The following is an 18697-nucleotide window of genomic DNA, read 5'->3' on the forward strand; positions in this document are numbered from 1 at the left end:
GTGTGCATCGTACACATTGCACATATGGCCTGTGTGCCCCCTGTGTTACATTAAACTGTTACACCCAGGAGTCAATGGATTTCACCTTTATTAGTCATTTCACTGACTTTGCAGCTATTTTCAAACTGTTAGTTCTCATCAGAGATGAGCAGAAACTTTCTTTGTAGAGTTTCAAAACAGCATAAAAAATGCTGTTTACCACCTCATCCTCTCACAAAGATGAACAGTCGTAAACAGCGCAAGCCAGTGAAATCCTAAAAAATTGGTAAACACATAGGCCCCCTAAAAAAAGTTCTTTATCTTAATGCCAATTGGTGAGAACAATTATTCAGTTTTGACTTAGGAAGTGGCTAAGCATGTGGAATTTTCAGTAAAGGATGAATAATAGAATTAATAAACTGGGAATTGGTTGAACAGCGGGAAGGAGTGATGACAAGAGGCCATCCCTGAAAGGAAACTGTTTGCAAGAGGGTGAGGAGTGGTTTCTTTGCATGGAGGGTGGTTGAACCATGGAATGCATTGCATTATGGAGTGGTGAGAGCAAGAACAGTCAATGAGTTTAAGGAGTGATATGATAGACTGTGTTTCTCGGGGTGGGGGTGGGGACCTCCCCTCGATGAGTCTTGATAGACTTTGTGTGTTTCTTAGGAAGAAACTCCCATGATGAGTCTTTTGACTCCATGGAGGCCTGAATAATAATAATAATAATAATAAATAGAATTAATAAACTTGGAATTAAATGGATGAGTTATAGCAGGGCTGTCCAATCATAGGTAATCCAAGGGCCACATTAAAAAAAAAAAAGATTTATCTGAGGGCCGCATCACAATGCATTCTAGTAATTTGGTGGGCAGCAGTGACACAATCTCGAAAGCTGAACAAATGAACAACACTAATCACGCACTCACATTCCCAGTGAGTGCCTGGAGCATGCACGTTGGAACAAAATAGTGTAAGAACACTTCTTTGACACATCTAACATTTGAAAAACACATGAGTATATAGCAGGAGTGTCAAAGTCAAATGGACTGCGAGCCATTGGCTATAAAACTGTATCTCGAGTGGGCCGCAAAAAATTTTCGACTAAAAAAAACCTGCACTAATTACAATCAAACGGAAGTAAAAAAATGAGTATAAATAAATTGGAAAATTACTAACAAAAATTTTTGTTTATTATAAGTCATTACAAGACATGTAAAATAATAGTATAATGATTATGACAACTCAAAAAAAAAAATAATATGAAGAATATTTTTATTATATTAATATTTACAATAGATAGCATTTAATCCAAATTAAACTGAAATGAAATTTTATTTGAATAAATCAAATATTTATATATTTATACATTCTTAAAAAAAAGGTATAAACTCTCACTAATAACCATCACAAAAATTTACAGAGCTTCCTGTTAGTTTGAAATTTTTTTGTATTTGTTTTGAAATAAAATACTTCTCTCTCTCTCTCTCTCTATATATATATATATATATTTTTTTTTTTTGTTTTTTTGGGGGGGGGAGTCTATATTTTTGAGAATTTTTTAAATGTTACTGAAAATATTTTGGTAATATTTTAATTTCAGTATTTTATTTTTTTCTCGACATTTGACAACATTTATTATTATCCAGCCTGCCAAAATTTGGACTCAAAGATTGTGAGCATATGACCTTCATTATGGCTGAAAGGTTAATCTTGATCTGTGGGCTATTTTGTTACCTTTCATACATGAGAATAATTGTTCACATAAATTGGTGCTTCCAAAATAACAGAATATTTGCTGCAAACTTTTTTATTTCCGGATATTTTTGACCTAAATAACTGTATATTTTTGGTACACCAACTTCTTGGTATTTCACTTTTTTTTTGGAAATCAATAAGTTCTATTTGAATACAAATAGGAACTTTTTCAAAATTAAAGGAAAAAGAATCTGTAAAAAGCAAAAAAACTTTTTCTTGCTCCTTAAAATCTTTAAATCACCTATCAAATTCTTCTTTTATCTTTTCTAGTTTGAGAAAATATTGAGAAAAGGTAAAACTTTGATTCTTATTGTTCAACTGTTCACACATAGGAAGTAATTAAGAATATTCTCTTTTTAATGATTTTGAAACAAAACTAACTTACAACTAAAACTTGCCAGTGCATCATACATGTGTGTGATTAATTGATCTTTCCCCTGAAGTTCGACATTTGAATGAGTTAAATGTCCTGTAATATAAAATAAAAATGCTAGATCTTGTATTGTATAATGTCTGATCATTAAGAAATGCGACATCATGATTTTTCATTTCTAGGAACAATTTGATCTCCTCTAAAAGTAAAAAAAAAAAAAAGCTTTTTAGAACTTTATGACAAGATAACCAACAAATCTCTGTGTAATAAGGTAGCCCTTCAAATTCACTCTCAAAGTCTTTTAGAAATTGTGCAAACTGGTGGTGATTGAGGACTCTATACTGGATGAAGTTCACAGTATTTGTCACAGGCTTGAGTACACTGCTCATTTCCAATACTTTGGAGCACAGGACCTGCTGATGAATAATGCAGTAGAAAGATTGCGGTTTTTGAATGTTGGATACATTTCCTTTAATATTGCTGCAAGTCTTGACACAAAACCTTTATTTTTACCTTTCATTGCTGGAGCACCATCAGTGTCACTGCTACAAGCCTGTTCAGAGGAAGTTGGTATTTTTCCAAAATGCTCCACATGGCGTCAAAAATGTCTTCCCCTGTAGTGGTTCCATGGATGGGAATCATTTAAACTATATAGTTTAGATTGATTAGTATGGGATCTAACATTAAAATTGCGATATAAATTTTTATTACTGCAATTATATTATAGCAGGTAGTTGCATCCATGTTGTAACTATAAATGTCATATGAAAACGAATAAATCGATACCGTATTTACTCGAATATAACTCGAACTTTTTCCTCCCAAAATTAAAGCTAAAAAATCACGGTGCGAGATATATGCGGGGATTTTTTAGAAACTAAAGTTTTCAGGAAAAAAAAACTGAAAATGGGGATGACTTACCAAGAATCTCCTCTTCGTTATAGCTACTTCCAGCCTCGAGAGCGATTTCCTTGTGTGCATTGTCATCTATCCAAATAACGGCATCTTCTTCTTCCCCATTATTCCAAGTAAAAATTACAAGTAATTTATAAGATTTTAGATACATAATGAACAGCCTTCACGAACGTCTGAGAAGTGAAAGCAGAACATGAAATAGACAGCAATGGTAGGCCAATAGAGATAGAACTGCTATGAAGATGTGGATATGATTGGTGCAGTATTAACAAAAGATCGCATTACCAAAACAGAAATCTGAAACTATCATAACAACATTCACTCTATATGTCTTAGTTTTAACACGCTTACGAATTTTATTGCAGCTTTGTGTTTGAGTTAGTGGGTGCACTCACACAAATCTAACTAAAAACAATAGATTTTAGTTAGATACTATGTTTGCCGGTACAACATATGGTTTTGCTCGAGTCTAAACAGCATGGTTAATGTGGAAGGGGACGTGATTCATTAGTCAGTGTCGTTTTTATACCAGTTGTCTGTAATCGCACTAAAGAAATATATTACACATGTTGAGAAATATATTACACAGACAGCAGATGTCTCTGTACTTTATTCAGTGGTACAATAAAACTGGTTTTTCTTGCATCTGCAGTATATATACATATCTGGCAGTTAGGGAAGGCATGTTGTTTACCATGGGGAGCAAGTTATCGTTATGACATGAAAGTGGTTAAACTTTATTTTCATGTGCCATGTATATGCAAAACTTTTTAATTTCTTTTTTCATAAAGTAAAATCAAGGTACAGGAGTGTGAGTCATATACGAGGGCAAGTTATATTCGAGTAAATACGATATTTCTGTTTTATTATAAAAAACAACCATTCTTTTTTTTTTAAATCTTTCCTTGAGGTATAGGAGGGCCGCAAGAAATTACTTTGGGGGCAAAACACGGCCTGCGGGCCACCAGTTTGATACTCCTGGTATATAGTGATGTAAAAATACCAAATAAAATTACCAACATTGAAATAATTGATTAGTGATAGAATTAAAATATCTAATATGCATTCGGTTCAAATTGTTATTTTATTTTTTCGCTCATGAAAATCAAAACCCATCGATGGGCTGCACAAAATCGCTGAGGGCTGCAATGGGCCCACGAGCCATGTTTTGAACAGTCCTGAGTTACAACATTAAGCAAGAGTTAAAAAGAAAGAGAAGTATGTGGAAGTGATCCATAGATAGAGGTTACTAACAAGCCCATGAGCAGAATAAAGCACAGGCCAGAAAAACGACTGGTAAGGTAATAAGGAAGGCATAATCAGAGCATGAGAAGAGATTAGCTGAATGAACCATGAGTAATCCGAACGAGTTCTTTCGGTATGTGGCAACTAATAAAAAAAAAAAAAGAATAACCACAGTAGGATGATTTTGAAGAATGTAGACAGTAGAGAGGTGACTGAAGCAGACAAACTAGTTGAATTATTGAGTAATCATTTTGCAATAGTGGACAGTAGATGGTGTTGGTGTAGATGAGACGGTTTGCGGATGAGGTTGAGTGTAGAGTAGGTGCCCACCCTCGATGAGTCTTAGGACTCCCTGGGGGTGTAAAATAATAATAATCAAGGTGAAGATATTAGAGTAATAGATTTGACAGGAATTAATGTGGAAGGAAAGCCAGAGGGAGTCGCAGAACATAGGATATTACAGAAGCTGTATGTGAATACAGCTATGGGTTTGGACGTGATATCAGCTTATGTATTATAAGAATGTACTAGGCAATTGATAGTCCTTTTTACTAAATTGTATAATCTGATCTGAGCTCAGCTCAGCTCAGATCGAGTCCCAAGGGAATGGAAGGAGGTGAAAATTGTTCCACTGCATAAACATTCCAAGACTGATGTATCAAATTATTGACCAATTAGCTTTTCAGGAGTTTAACTACTTTAACCAACTTCTACAATATTTTGTAGAAGTTGGTTAAAAACAAAATTCAGGAATGAGTGGATAGGAATGGTATATTGTACAGGAGGCAGCATAGCATTGTGAAGGGTAGGTCATGCTTCGATAACTTATTCACCTTATTATAAAAAGTGACAGCTGAACTGGATAAAGGTAATGACTACACGGTAATACTGTTGGACTTCACAAAGACATTTGACAGGAATCCTGATACACGATTCCTGTCATGTATCAGGATTCCTTCATGTCTATACCCATCAAATGGGTATAGACATGAAGCTGGTGATGTGGATAATATGGTAGTTGTTGGAAAGATACCAGACAGTAGTTTATACAGAAGCAGAGTCCCGTAGAAAGCATGTGACTAGTGGCATGCCACAAAGATCTGTACTTGGGGCACTGCAATTTAATTTGTTCATTGATGATATAGGAAATAATCTGAGGGGAAATATTTGGCTGTTTGCAGATGATGCAAAATTAGGTAAAGCAATAGTCAATAAAGCTTATGTTGATATTTTACAGGATTAATTAATTACCGTGTGATGGTACAGCCATAAATCCCTTTACGGGAATGTACGGCACCATCTCAGTCCCCCCAAGATTTTATCCAGGCTCCGGAACCAGCATAGCTGATGAATCGGGCCTATGGCTGCGTCAGAATTCCTGGTTGTAATTCATGTGTCAACAGGCCAGTTTGCCTGCTTGTGGGATGAAAAACCCCAGATAAACTGAGGAAAAAAACCTGCTGTCCACACCCAAGACCGGCTAACGGCTATGGCTAAGGAAGATCCTTAAGCTCCTCACATCGCCGACGGGAATCGAACCTAGGACGCTCCTTCCCCAGGCATATGGTTGCAAAGCGCAAAGCCACTAGGCTAACCATGCAGACTTTACAGGATGATTTCAATAGATTGTCAGTATGGGCAAAGATGAAGAAATGAATTGAGAATGTGGGTGGTTAAGAAAGGGAATGAGGATTTTTTTTTTTTTTTTTTTTTTTTTTTTTTTTTTTTTTTTTGCTTAGAGAGAATAAATGAGTGGAATAGATTGCCAGAGTCAGTTGTGTATGTTTTGTCAGTGAATGATTTCAAGACAAAATTTGACAGGTATTGTACAGATAACTGATAATTAATAACTGATAACACAGTCCAACACAATTTTTGCTGACTTTTATATGAGACTTGTTTTTTACTAATTTGGGTGTGCTGATTTCAAATATCAAACCCATTTTTCTCTATCACGTCAGGTTTTTCCTCTATGGCATTTTCTTTTTGCTAATTTGTAAGTTTTTTGATAGTTTTAAGGAGGCAGTGCTATTTAGAGGATCAAAAAAATCGATTTTTTAATATTATTTTCTAAAAGTATGTACTTTTAAAAATCTGTTCCTAACTTTTTATCAAGAAATTCGAAAAATTCCCGAAGATATAGCCTATTATTCAGAGCAGTGCGCAGATCAGAATCTGAGTGCTCACCGCTCTCGCTTGTTAGTAAACGAATAAATGCGTAAGAACCTGCAACGACACGTACTGGTGCTTTAAATGTGAGAGAGGCCAATAATTAGATACATAACTACTTAACAATATTTATTAAAAATTACAAGAATATTTATAAAAAAAAATAACAATTTTACTTACACATGAGTTTCAGGGAATAAATTTTTGTTTGTAGAAATTTCTGCTGTGTGTTCTGTTTTGGCAATCCCTTTGAATACTCCAACAGTAGTCAACCATCATGTGAGAATCCCATCTTCCTTGGTACCAATCTTCCATAGTTTTTAAGTCTTGATGAAATCTTTCGCCTTGTTCATCGCTTACACCACCTAAATTCTCGGGAAATCTATCAAGATGACTGTATAGGAAATGAAGCTTTATGCTCATGTTGCAACCTAGGTGCTGGAAATTTTCGAGCATTGTTTCCACTAGATCTTTGTAATTGCACGCTGTTTTGTTTCCAAGAAAATTATTTGCAACCATCGTAAATGAAGTCCAGGCCTCTTTCTCAATTTCGTTCTTAGAGTTGATGAAATTTGGGTCTCTCATTAAAGTTCTAATTTGCGGTCAATCAAATACACCGACTTTAATTTTTTCATGACTAAGTCGTGGAAATTTTTCCCATATATATTGGAAACAGTCATCTTGTATATCTAAAGCTTTAACATGCTGTTTCATAAAACCTAGTTTGATGTGTAGAGGTGGAAAAATGATTTTTTCTCTGTCGATTAAAGGCTGATTTATAACAATCTGTTCTCCAACATTTAAGGATATTCTAAGAGGCCAATGTTTCTGACTCCAGTGTTGGTTTCTAGCTCGACTATCCAAGAAGCATAGAAAACACGGAAACTTTGTATATCCTCTTTGAAAGCCAAGTAAAAAGTTCACCATTTTAAGATCCACACAGATGATCCAGTTATGGTCTGTATATTTTAATAACTTCAGAACTTTTTTAATGTCCTCATATGTTTCCTTTAAGTGGACTGAATAGCCAATAGGAATTGAGCCATATACATTCCCATTGTGTAGTAAGACACACTTGAGACTGCTGCTTGAACTGTCGATAAATAAACGCCACTCATTTGGATGATATTGTACAACACTCATTTCAGTTAGTAAACCTGACACATTGTTACAGTAAACAAACTCACACTCGTGTTTAAAATATCGTACAAGATTACTTTCCCTGCTACGATAAAAAGTTATCTCCGTATCTTGCTCCAGTAAGTTTTTTCATTTAATCTTGAGGCTAACAATTCCGATGATTCCTTTGATAGGCCCAAATCTTACTAAGTCATTCAATTCCGCTTGAGTAAAACATTGCGGTCCAGAACTAGAAATTAAATTTTCATTGTCTAAATCAACATCCAGGTCTTGCTCCTCAAGAACATCTGGTATATCCCAATCATGCTCGTTCTCAAGTAAAGGAAGTCCTTTATAAATTGGCATGGCTATTTCATTGGAATGAGCAACTGGCCGAATTGCTGAGTCGAGATTTGGATACACAATTTTTTTCTTATTCTTCTTATTATAACCAGAAGTCTGAACTAAACAAAAATAGCAATCATCTACATGATTTTTCAGTTCACGCCAAATCATTGGAATGCCAAAAGCTAATTTTTGGCGTTTTCCATTGCTCCACTGTCGTAAATTTTCTACACGTGACTTACACACTTTATTTGGAGCCCATGACTTGTCCTGATCTGCAATTTTTATGTCAAAGTATGCAAAGTACACTTTCTTAACGAAATCAGTGATATTTGTCCTTTGACTAAGAACAGTAAAGCTGCCACAAATGTAGCAGAAGGAATCTACATTATTGACACAATTTCGAGTAGTAGACATGATTTATTTTCTTCACTGCCGACTAACATGCAATTAACAAGACAAAAAAAAACCAGAGACTTTATTGAAACGTTATAAGCGCTCATCATACTTTCACGATCGATTAATGATTGACTGATTTCGATCGTTCTTTATCTGCTATGATGCATTTAGCATTCATTTGTTTTAGGCAGTTGTCATCGCCTACTTTTCATCACCTAAATGTATTAGGTCAGCTATCGGCCTCTCTCGCATTCAAAGCACTAGTACGTGCCGTTGCAGATTCTTACGCATTTATTCGTTTACTAACAAGCGAGAGCGGTGAGTGCTCCGATTCTGATCTGCGCACCACTTTGAATAATAGGCTATATCTTCGGGAATTTTTCAAATGTCTTGATAAAAAGTTAGGAACAGATTTTTAAAAGTACATACTTTTAGAAAATAATATTAAAAAATCGATTTTTTTGATCCTCTAAATAGTACTGCCTCCTTAAAACTATCAAAAACTTACAAATTAGCAAAAAGAAAATGACATAGAGGAAAAACCTGACATGATAGAGAAAAATGGGTTTGATATTTGAAATCAGTGCACCTAAATTAGTAAAAAACAAGTGTCAGATCATAATCAGCAGGAAAAAAATTTTTTTTTGTTGGCCAGTGTAATTAATGTTTTTAAAATGGATCTCCTGTGATGAATCTGCAGACACCATGTAGGTGCCCATAAGTAATAATGATAATAATGCCAGTAAAGGTTGGTTGATTAGTAGAGCCTCTACTACTAATGGCTCCACAAAGACATCTGTGAATTTTCACAGTATCAATCGTTCGATGCTGTTGCCACACTCTCCCTCGATGAATCTTTGGACTCCTTGGAGGTGTCACATAATAATAATAATTAAGTAGTGTAATACAAAGACACCTCAAACATCAATAGCATGGAGATTGTTGCTTCTATCTAACCATAAATGAACTAATAATGAGATGTACAATCTGTGATACTGCGACTGAAGGGAATCTACTCAAAAAACCAATCCAAACAAACAAAAAAAAAAAGACAGATCAAGCACAACATGCAGTATATGCCAGAATCCCCCACAAAACTCAAGCAAGTTTGAGCATGGTTAGCAGTTGGAAGGGTTCAATCGTTCGATGCTGTTGCAACACTCTCCCCTCAATGAGTCTTTGGAATCCCTGGAGGTGTCACATAATAATAATTATGAAGTATTGCGATATAAAGACACCTCAAACATCAATTGCATGGAGACTGTTGCTTCTGTCTAACCATAAATGAACTAATAATGAGATGTACAATTTGTGATACTGCGACTGAAGGGAATCTACTCAAAAACCAATCCCAAAAAAAAAAAAAAAAAAGACAGATCAAGTACGTGCCAGAATCCCCACAAAACACGCTTTCACATCCACTTTACCAGCATTGGTGGCATAAATGCCAACACAGATGATGTTCATCACTCAATCATCCAGACTATACCTCCTACACTTGAAAGAAATCCAAATTTTCTTTATCAAATGAAATGCACTGGATTAAAGATAGCAATATTAATTTAATTAACCATCCATTTATAAATCTGCAAAACATGTTTTAATAACATTTTCAAATCTCATACTGAACATATAATTTAATTCTTATTGAAGGACAATAAACATCTTTCATTATTTTCAAACCACTGAGCAAATGATGTTTTCACTTTAAAGCTTAAGTTTCATAGATGTAGAATGTGGACAGCAGCTCTTGTCTGAAGGTTATATTAAAATGAGGAGAAAAAAAAAAAAAGAAAATTATGTAAAACACCAGAATTAATTTGGTTAAGTGTTTATATATCTGTACTGAGAGGAACAGACAGATTATAGAGCAAATATTTTTAAAAACAATTTCCTCAAAAATAGCGATAAGGATAATACTACATTAGACTCAGAAAGTGAAACCTTGAAATACTCGTTTACTGAAGGAGTAAGTAAAAGAGCATTGAGTAATGAAATTGGGAGAGTCATGCTGAATAGTATAGAAAATGAGGCCGTGAGTGGTAAAATATATAGTGATTCTATGATTAAGGGTATGGAGAACAGTATGCTTGAGGAATGCTTGGCTGATGGTACAATAGAGAGAGTCGCTTTAGCAATAAAGAGAGGGCATGATGCAGAAAAGATGATAGTTATGGTGGGTATAAATGACCTGAGTGGTAGTATAAATCAAGTTAGCAAAAGATTTAAGAACATTGTTAGATATCGTGACGAAGACAAGTGTCAATATGAAAATAGTCTGCCTCGTTTTGACAATTACGAGTTAAGTAGATGAGCAATGATAATAAATGATACGATTGCAAGAATGTGCAAAAAAAGAGATCTGGAATTTGTTGATGTCTGAAGTATGTTTGAAGGAAAAAGACAGCTGTATGCAAGAGATGGATTGCATCTGAACATGGAAGATCATAAGCGATTGAAGAAGTTACTGTTTACTGAACAAGTTGAAGTAATTGGGCAGGGAAACTAAAATTGAAAAGGTTGATTGAAAGAGGGAGAAACTTAAGCAGTGACTGTATAATTGTTGATCCTTATTCATGGAATAAATTGCAGAATAGAGGGAATAACAATCGGCAAGGGACTACTGAAATTAGTGACATGTATATCAGTTCTAAAGCTGGTACAAGAACTAAAGGGAATCTGCAATTTTTGTATACAAATGCAAGAAGCATTCGAAATAAGAGGGAAGAATTTTTGGCATTAGTCAATGCAATTTCACCAAAAGTTGTAAGCATTAGTGAAACTTGGTTGTCAGCAGAAGATGTGGTCACTGGAATTGAATGTGATGGGTACAGTATTTTCAGGGAGGATAGAGAAGATAGAACTGGGGGAGGAGTACTGCTGATGATAGCTGATGAGTTGCAGCCAAAGAAAGTAGTATATCAAGATAATAGAAATGTGAATGATAGTACATTTGAGGCGGTCTGGTGTGAAATAGTGACCAACGCAACCAAATATACAGTTGGTTGCTGCTATAGGATGGGGGGGGGTACAGGGGGATGATATTGAATTCATGCATCAGCAAATCAGTGCAATGATTGCAGGGTTAGTGATTATCATGGGAGATTTAATTATGGTGATATCAACTGGAAGGAGGAAATATCACATAGCAAAAAAGAAATTGAATTCATACATCTTCTACGAGATAATTACTTGAAACAGCACATAGCTGAAGAGACACGTGGTGTGAGAGTGTTGGACCTGGTCATTGGTTAAGAGGATATATGCATAAGTAAGGTGTCCTTGTTATCTCAAATTGGTGAGATCGATCATGTGGTATTGACTTGGGAAAATTTGTGGATTTCTCTCTTAAGAAGGGGTATATACGGAACTACAGGTTAGGCCATTATAACAGGCTTTGGAGTGAGTTTGCAGCAGTCCATTGGCAGAACATATTGCAGGGAAAAGATGTCAACAGTGCATGGGATAAAATCAGCAGGTATCTGAGAAAGGCAATATCAGATTGTGTCCCCATGGTCAGGAAGACAAACAAGATAGGTGTTAGATGGATGAGTAGTAGTATAGAGCTTCATCTGCAAAAAAAGAAAATGTTATGGAGAATTTACAAGGAGAAAGGCGATCAGTATACCCATGAGCAGTACAAGCTAGGAAGGTTACCAGCATAGTAAGAAAAGCTAAATCAGATTATGAGAAGACCCTAGCCAAGAAGATCAAGGGTAATCCCAAAGAATTCTTCTGCTATGTGGCAAGTAAAAGGAAGAATGACTTCAGAAGGATAACCTTAGTGGGTGCTGATGGTATCAAGGTGACCAATTCAGATGTAATAGTAGACTTACTGAGTGATCACTTTTCAAAGGTCTATCACCCAAGTGAGAATATCTCTGTACCTGTAGCAGTAACTAATGTGAGAATTGAAGTTAAGAAATCAGAGGTACTTAGTTTATTGCAAAATTTAAATACAAACACTGCTGTAGGTTTAGATGGAATATCAGCTCAGGTGTTGCATGAATGTGAAAAGGAATTGTCAACGCCTCTTACTTGGTTATTTAACTTAAGTTTGAACTCTGGTATGGTCCCTAGGGAGTGGAAGGAAGGCATAGTTCCTTTGCATAAAAGTGGCTCTAAAACTGCGGTAGTTAATTATTGACCAATATAATCTCAGGAGTGGTGGTAAAGGTATTGGAAAAGTTGGTTAAAGGCAAAATTCAAAAATGGGTGGATCAGGATATGATACTCTATTGGGACCAACATGGTTTTGTTAAAGGTCGATCCTGCCTTAGTAATTTATTAGCTTTTTTTATAATAGAGTGACATCTGAGTTGGACAAAGGAAATGGCTACATAGTGGTACTTCTGGATTTTGCTAAGGTTTTTGACAGGATACCCCATGGAATACTGTTGCCTAAATTGGAGCAGATGAGGATGGATACTAAACTGGTGATATGGATAGGAGAATGGTTCAGGGAGAGAGATACCAGAAGGTGGTGTATGGAGGAGCAGAGTCTAGGATGAGGAGGGTGACCAGTGGTGTGCCTCAGGGCTCTGTGCTTGGGCCATTGCTGTTTAATTTGTACATAAATGATATAGGAAATGGCTTAAAGGGAGATATTCAGTTTTTTGCTGATGATGCAAAGTTGGGTAGCACAATAAAAAATCAAGCTGATGTTGAGAGTTGGCAGGATGATTTAAATGAGCTAGTAAAATGGGCGAAAGGAAATGGATGTCAGTTCAATGTAGAAAAGTGTAAAGTTATGCATTTTTGGATTAAAGATTACCAGGTGTGTACTACATTGATGGAATGGTACTCCAAGACATTGATGAGGCAAGGGACTTAGTTTAGGCATCCTGCAATGAGTCTACTGACTCCATGGAGATTCCCCGTAATAATAATAATAATTTAATATCTAAAAATTAAAATATAATGAAAATAATGTTGAATATAATTTATCAGTATTTATAAATTAAGGTTACAGTTCTTCTGGTTTATACCAAAAATGAGGAGGAGGGATATTTATTTATTTATTTATTTTATCATTTTTTTTTTTTGACAATGATATATTAATTTATATATATATATTTTTTTTTTGCACGAACAGAAAAATTCTTTTTAATTTTCTGTGCTTGCAAAAAATTGAAATAGGTAATAATATAATAAATCACTGTTGTAATGTAAATTGAGAATGAGATAATGATAAAATTAGATTGCCTGGCTAGCATCAGTTAACTAAAAACTTTTGTGCGGTTTTTCATAAGAAAAATTAAATGACTGCAGAAATGTTCATAAAATGTTTTATTCATTAAAATAAGCACCTTCACAATCTACAACTCTTTCCCAACAAGACCCAAGTTTGTAAATTCCACTTTTATAAAATGTTTTGTTTTATAAAAAAATTTTATAAACAAACATTGTCTTTAGAAGTAATAAACTTAGCAACCTCTGATTCAATCTCTGTTTTATTGCAGAACTATCTATTTCGCATGTGATTATCTGGTGCCAAGAAAAAAAGGTGATAGTCACTTGGAGAAATGTCAAGAGAATATAGAGGATGAGGGAATATTTCCCATCCTAAAACCAAATCTTCTAATGGATAATTCTTGTGTAGAGGCTTAAGTGCTGTGAGGACATTATGTTGGAGGTTTAATGGATTTTTTTACAACACTCAAAAAGAATTAAAATAGAATTTAATACTTCCTATATTTCGTCCTAGTCACTAGGACATCTATGGGGATTACAAAAACAATTAATGTAACATGCACACAAAAAATTGCAATACTAAGCCCAACCACGTGGGTGACACTAAAGTCCTATCTAGGTGGAGTGCCCTCTAAGGGCGGTAGTAGGTGGCCTGGAATGTAAGGTGGGACCTCTGGCGATGAGTGTTTCCCAAATCTTAGGAAGCTTAATGCAATCGTATTTATTGAGATTTGGTTGGTTTCTGAGAGCTGCTGCTGCTTCTCAGAAAAGTCTCTCTCTCTTTCTTGAATTTGCTGTGGTGGAGCATGGTGGTTTTCTTCCATGATACTCTGTGGGTGGTGTCCAACACATGGTCAGACAAGCCTGAATGGCCGTAGTTGTGTTTAACGATGTACGACTTGTGTTCCTCCAGGTGGATGGATGCTGATCTGCCTGTCTGTCCAAAGTATGCAAGCTTACACAAACAGGGTACTTTGTAAACTCCAGGCAGAGAGAGAGAGGAGGGAGCTGATCTTTTGTAGAACGGATAAGGGTAGCAAGTTTGCGGTAGGGCTTATATGCTGTGTGTAGGTTATACTTTTTTAGTATCTTGGCTATTTTTTCCGAAGTACCACGGATGTAGGGTATGGTGATGGCATTTTTAAAATCTTGTTGACGAGAGGGACAGGGAATGGGGGAGGAATTGATTATTTTTTTGATACTATGTTCGCTGTAGCCATTGGAGAGGAAAGTTCTGTGTATGTGGTTAAGCTCAGTAGTGAGGGCGGTTCCACTGGAACAAAGATTGTGGGCTCTCTTGGTAAGAGTTTTAATGATGCCATATTGTTGCGAGGGGTGGTGGTGGGAGAGTTTGTGAATGTATCTGCCTGTGTGTGTGGGTTTTCTGTATACAGTGAAGGCAAGTGTATCATTAGGCAGGCGTGTGACTAAGGTGTCTAGGAAGGGTAAACAATTGTTCTTTTCCTTTTCCATAGTAAACTGGATTCTTGGATGTAGGCTATTGAGATAACTGAGGAAGGAGTCTAACGTGTCTGGGCCATGAGGCCAAATAGAGAACACGTCATCTACATATCTTAGCCAGATAGAAGGTTTGAGTGGGGCTGAGTCTATGGCTCGTTTTTCAAAATCTTCCATATAGAAATTGGCAAGGGGGGTGAGAGGGGGGAACCCATGGCGGTTCCCTCTATCTGCTTGTAGATTTTGTTCTTCCAAGAGAAATACCCAGAGTTGATGGCAAAGGAAAAGCGATCTAAGATGTCAGAGATGACTTCGGAAATAATAGCCAATATAACCTACACACTGCATATAAGCCCTACCGCAAACTTGCTACCCTTATCCGTTCTAAGAAAGATCAGCTCCCTCCTCTCTCTCTGCCTGGAGTTTACAAAGTACCCTGTTCCTGAAAGCTTGCATACTTTGGACAGACAGGCAGATCAGCATCCATCTGCCTGGAGGAACACAAGTCGTACATCGTTAAACACAACTGTGGCCATTCAGGCTTGGCTGACCATGTGTTGGACACCACCCACAGAGTATCATGGAAGAAAACCACCATGCTCCACCACAGCAAATTCAAGAAAGAGAGAGAGACTTTTCTGAGAAGCAGCAGCAGCTCTCAGAAACCAACCAAATCTCAATAAATACGATTGCATTAAGCTTCCTAAGATTTGGGAAACACTCATCGCCAGAGGTCCCACCTTACATTCCAGGCCACCTACTACCGCCCTTAGAGGGCGCTCCACCTAGATAGGACTTTAGTGTCACCCACGTGGTTGGGCTTAGTATTGCAATTTTTTGTGTGCATGTTACATTAATTGTTTTTGTAATCCCCGTAGATGTCCTAGTGACTAGGACGAAATATAGGAAGTATTAAATTCTATTTTAATTCTCTTTGAGTGTTGTAAAAAATCCATTAAACCTCCAACATAAAATTCTCATGGGTAAGTTTTGAAGTATGAGGTTTTGCATTGTCCTGTAAGAATAGCACTTTCTTCCGATTAACTAATCCTGGCTGTTTCTAAAGTAACACATCCTGCACACACACTCCAGTAGATCTCAGTCATAATTGTATGGCCTGCAGTGAGAAACTCATAGTGGACATTACTGGCTCCAGTCCACCAGACACAAAGCATAGTTTTCTGGGGATGAAGCAGTGACTTTGATGTGTGCAGTACTGGATTGTTTGTTGACAACCTATGATAAGTTTGCTTCCTGTTAGAGTACAAGATCTATTTTTCATCACAAGTGAACACGTAATCCAAAAACAGGTCGTTTTTATGACGTGAAATAAGTGAAGAACAAATTGATAGCCTTTGAAGTTTATTGTTATCTGATAATGCATGTAGGACCCATTTACTTAGCTTCCATGATTTTCCCAGTTGATGCAAGTGTGAACGAATTGTTTCACCACTTATGTACAACATTTGTGAAAGTTCCTGACATATTAATCCTGAATTATTTTCAGGCGTATATATAACAGCGGCATATAATTCATTATCAATAATGGAGGGGTCTTCCTGAATGTGGAGCATCTTTAAGTGATTCATCACTAGAAACAAATTTTTAAACCATTTCTGCACAGTGCATTCTGCTACCGCATCATTTCCAACTGCCACATATATCTTATGGGACAATTCTGAAGCCTTTGAACTGAGTTTAAATTCATAAAGCAAACAAGCTCGAATTACACCAGGTTCAAAGTCACAGAAAAAGAATACACATCAAGTTAGAGAAAACTGATTTACTGACATATATCTGTGCCTTATAATGCACATGAAAAATTGCACTGCAAACCACTACAAAATAAAACAAGTCACTGCAGCGAACTCTACCGAAAACCACATGAACTTTCTTGGTTACCTGATAAGATAAATCCTATTTAGATACAAGTAGGATATTTATACATGCAGGTTATATAAATGAAAAGTGGACAAGATCAAAATAAAGCATAAAGATTTACCTACATAAATCTGCAAGAACTGTTAAGATAGCTGGCACCATATCTTACTCATGAAGTAACTCACTGTTGCATGAGTAAATCTGCATCAGTGAACTATACATCTCTATCAGAAACTGCCTTCATTTTACAACTTAGGTGTGAATATATAAAAATCATATGGGGGGGAGAGAGAGAGAGAGTGTATAGTCCTCCTCTAAGCACTTTCGATAATACTTATTTGATGTTAGTATTATTCAATTTGGCAGTATTAAAGGGGGGGGAACACATTTCTAGGCAACAAAGCAGTCCCCCCCCCCCGTTTCATTGTTATGGCTTGTCTTAGCCAGCCCAGAGTTTTGTAATATCTCTGCAGATCAAAAGTGTCACACTGTGATTCAAAAATTTCATTAACAGTAGACACTGATTAGCTATGAAAACAGTTATGAAAAGCATCATAACTGTCTGCTGCATGCACCAATCACTCACCTCACTGGTGTGAAAAATTAGTGTTTTTCGTTCAATAAACATATTGAATGAAGGGCACCTGAAGGGTGTTTTGATCAAGTGTCTTGGAGGGCTAGTGAGGATTCGGTGAATATTTTGTTGATTTTTGGTACTTGCATGCACATGAGTTCTGTATATCTTATATACAGAACTCATATGTGTCCTGTATAAGGATGCATACAAAGATCACTCAGCCAATTACTGGGATATACAAGTTGTCCACTTTTCATTTGAACTCCCTTATGTTTATCTGAAATAATTTTTCTGAAGAAAATTAAGAAATAAACATTTTGTTTTAAATGATGAATGCAAATTGACATACCGCCCATTCCTCGAGGAACTGTTTACCTAAAAGTCTTCCTTCATGAACAGAAACTCTTTTGTTATAATCTCGGGCAATCTAATGAATAAAGAAATCTTATTTTAAATGGGAAATATGTGTAAATTGGAATATAATACAAATTTTCTATGTTAATCAAATGAGGGTTGCTCCAAAGATTCATATCCTAAGTTATCATAGTTCAAATATGTAATAGTCAAGGTTAAACATATGAAGTTATTATTAAAAACTGATAATTCCTAACATTAATAATATACAGGCAGAACCAAGGACTCATGAGAAGAGGCCCATTCAACTGTGCTAACTGATGCTTAACTACATATCTACTTGGTTTCTAGTGATGATTCTATGTTCTCTCTTACCATATAATGAAATGTCATCTATCTTTGTCCAATAAAATCTTTACCAACTTATATACATTGTCCTCTATCACTTGGGTAGGCAAACCGCATTCCTTTTAGATTTATCTTTGACATTCTGTAGTCCCAATATCATGCCACTGTTTTCTTATATTTGTAGAATGCAGGCGAGCAGACTTGAAGATAGCAAATGCGGGTGTATCAAGGCTTTGCGTAAAGGGGAATAGTAGCTTTCTTGTCCCTACTAGTTGGTTCTCAGTAATCCCATATGCTCTTACCATTTGAGAAATATGTCTCAAATGCTTAATTTTTCTGTCTATAATCAGTTCCAGATTCCTCATCAGTATCTTGAAGTAAGATCATCAATGTAACATGTCATCTGAACTCATTTCAAAACAAAATACTAACTCTCAAATTTGGGCAACATGAAACAGACAGTTTCTTTCATCTGAGCATTTTCTATGAGAGTTATGGCAACTACCATTTAGAGTAAAATAACATTAATATTAAAATAATTACCTCAATGTTATCTAAATAAACTATAATATGACTAAATAACA

At 35.9% G+C, this 18697-nt stretch overlaps 1 protein-coding gene across 1 annotated transcript in view; it reads right to left on the reverse strand.

The window, feature by feature from the left end:
• The window catches only part of LOC150107390 (uncharacterized), a 339311-nt gene that overhangs the window by 89452 nt on the left and 231162 nt on the right, over positions 1 to 18697 (reverse strand). Inside the window, exon 15 of the mRNA XM_090391829.1 lies at positions 17761 to 17838. Coding sequence (XP_090247955.1) covers positions 17761 to 17838 — 78 coding nt within the window. The remainder of the gene's footprint in view (positions 1 to 17760; positions 17839 to 18697) is intronic.

The sequence above is a fragment of the Typopeltis vanoorti genome, chromosome 4, assembly GCF_054136105.1.
Source record: "Typopeltis vanoorti isolate ZY-2024b chromosome 4, IOZ_Tvanoo_1.0, whole genome shotgun sequence".
Lineage (NCBI taxonomy): Eukaryota > Metazoa > Arthropoda > Arachnida > Uropygi > Thelyphonidae > Typopeltis > Typopeltis vanoorti.